The 1,802-nt window shown below is 48.5% G+C and overlaps 1 protein-coding gene across 1 annotated transcript; it reads left to right on the top strand.

Moving 5' to 3' along the window:
- Window positions 1-278: 278 nt before the first annotated feature.
- On the top strand, window positions 279-1,185 carry LOC140708729 (COX assembly mitochondrial protein 2 homolog; the record flags this gene model as incomplete). The annotated part of the gene is made up of 3 exons (XM_073005444.1): window positions 279-482; window positions 710-756; window positions 1,152-1,185. Coding segments are annotated over 3 exons (285 nt in total), but the record flags the coding sequence as incomplete, so codon positions are not given.
- Between the last annotated feature and the right edge of the window lie 617 nt (window positions 1,186-1,802).

A 1,802-nucleotide genomic window follows, 5' to 3' on the forward strand; every position in this document is an offset into this window, starting at 1 on the left:
ACGGAAGCCCGGGACCCCGTAGAAACTGCAAAATTTGGAGGCCATGGAATTTGTGATAATATTGCCAAGTGAGCTCATCTCAACAATGATACTGGTAATTATATTTCAGTATAGGTTGTTATAACTAATACAAATGAAGAAAACCTGGGAGCCGGGACCGCGGGGGAGGGTGTCCCAGCGTTTGCCGCCTGCCGAGCGGTTCAGTTCTCGGCTCCCCGGCAGCTGGCCTTCGGGTCGGGCATCTTTGTCGGTGACTTCTGCTTCGGTCCTCCTGGTGGGGCCGCTGGCTGGGCTGCACTGCTGTGATCCGTCATCATCTCCTAAAGCTGCATCCTGACTTATCCCCACACTTGCACACTGAGGCGTGCAGCATGCTGATTAATTTGCTTAAGGAATGTCACGAAAATCACAGCGTTATGAAATTTCTTGGTCATTGTAACAATCTTGATTGGGAGATGAGAAAATACCTGAAGAAGGAGTACGTAGAAAAGAGTTCTGGGCCGGGCGTGGTGGCTCACGCCTGTAATCCCAGCACTTTGGGAGGCTGAGGCGGGCGGATCACGAGGTCAGGAGATCGAGACCACCCTGGCTAACACGGTGAAACCCCATTTCTACTAAAAACACAAAAAATTAACTGGGTGTGGTGGCGGGTGACTGTAATCCCAGCTACTTGGGAGGCTGAGGCAAGAGAATGGCGTGAACGCGGGAGGTGGAGCTTACAGTGAGCCGAGATCACGCCATTGCACTCCAGCCTGGGCGACAGAGCGAGACTCCCTCTCAAAAAAAAAAAAGGAAAAGAAAAGAGTTCTGGGCTGGGTGCGGTGGCTCACGCCTGTAATCCCAGCACTTTGGGTGGCTGAGGCAGGTGGATCATGAGGTCAGGAGATTGAGACCATCCTGGCCAACATGGTGAAAAGCGTTCTCTACTAAAAATAATAATTAAAAAAATTAGCTGGGAGTGGTAGCAGGCACCTGTAATCTCAGCTACTCGGGAGGCTAAGGCAGGAGAATGGCTTGAACCTGGGAGGCAGAAGTTGCATTGAGCAGATATCATGCCACTGCACTCCAGTCTGGGCAACAGAGCAAGAATCTGTTTCAAAAAAAAATTTAAAAAGAGGACCAACAGCAAGGAGTGTACATTGCAATGTGAGATTTTTTAATCCTCCAGAGGAATCCGAAAAATAAATTGCCTTTTCACTGGGTGCCTTGGCTGAGAGAAGACTGAGAGGCTCTGGGTTGTTACCTGAAAGAATTCTGTCTTATTTGGTCTCCAGAATCCTTCGAATGGGAAGTGACCGGTGAGAAACTGAACTGTGGAGAAATATGAAAACTCTGGATTCTGGATATTTGTTGGGCAGAGCGTTTAGTGCCATCTTCCCTTTACCATCAAACCTCACTTCACCATGTTTCTTCCCTTTGCCTACAGCCAGTTAATATCTGAGTAACTTATCTCCCTCAATAAAAGAATTTATTAAAAAAAAAAAAAATGCTGGGTGCGGCGGCTAACGCCTGTAATCCAATACTTCAGGAGGCTGGGGCAGGCAGATCATAAAGTCAGAAGATCAAGACCAGCCTGGCCAACATGGTGAAATCCCATCTCTACTATAAATACAAAAAATTAGTCAGGCGTGGTGGTGGGCACCTGTAACCCCAGCTACTCGGGAGGCTGAGGCAGGGGAATCGCTTGAACCCAGGAGGCGGAGGTTGCAGTGAGCGAAGATAGCGCCACTGCACTCCAGCCTGGTGACAGAGCGAGACTCCGTCTCAAAAAAAAAAAAGAAAGAAAAAGAAAAGAAAACCAA

This window comes from Chlorocebus sabaeus, chromosome 16 (assembly GCF_047675955.1).
Source record: "Chlorocebus sabaeus isolate Y175 chromosome 16, mChlSab1.0.hap1, whole genome shotgun sequence".
Classification (NCBI taxonomy): domain Eukaryota; kingdom Metazoa; phylum Chordata; class Mammalia; order Primates; family Cercopithecidae; genus Chlorocebus; species Chlorocebus sabaeus.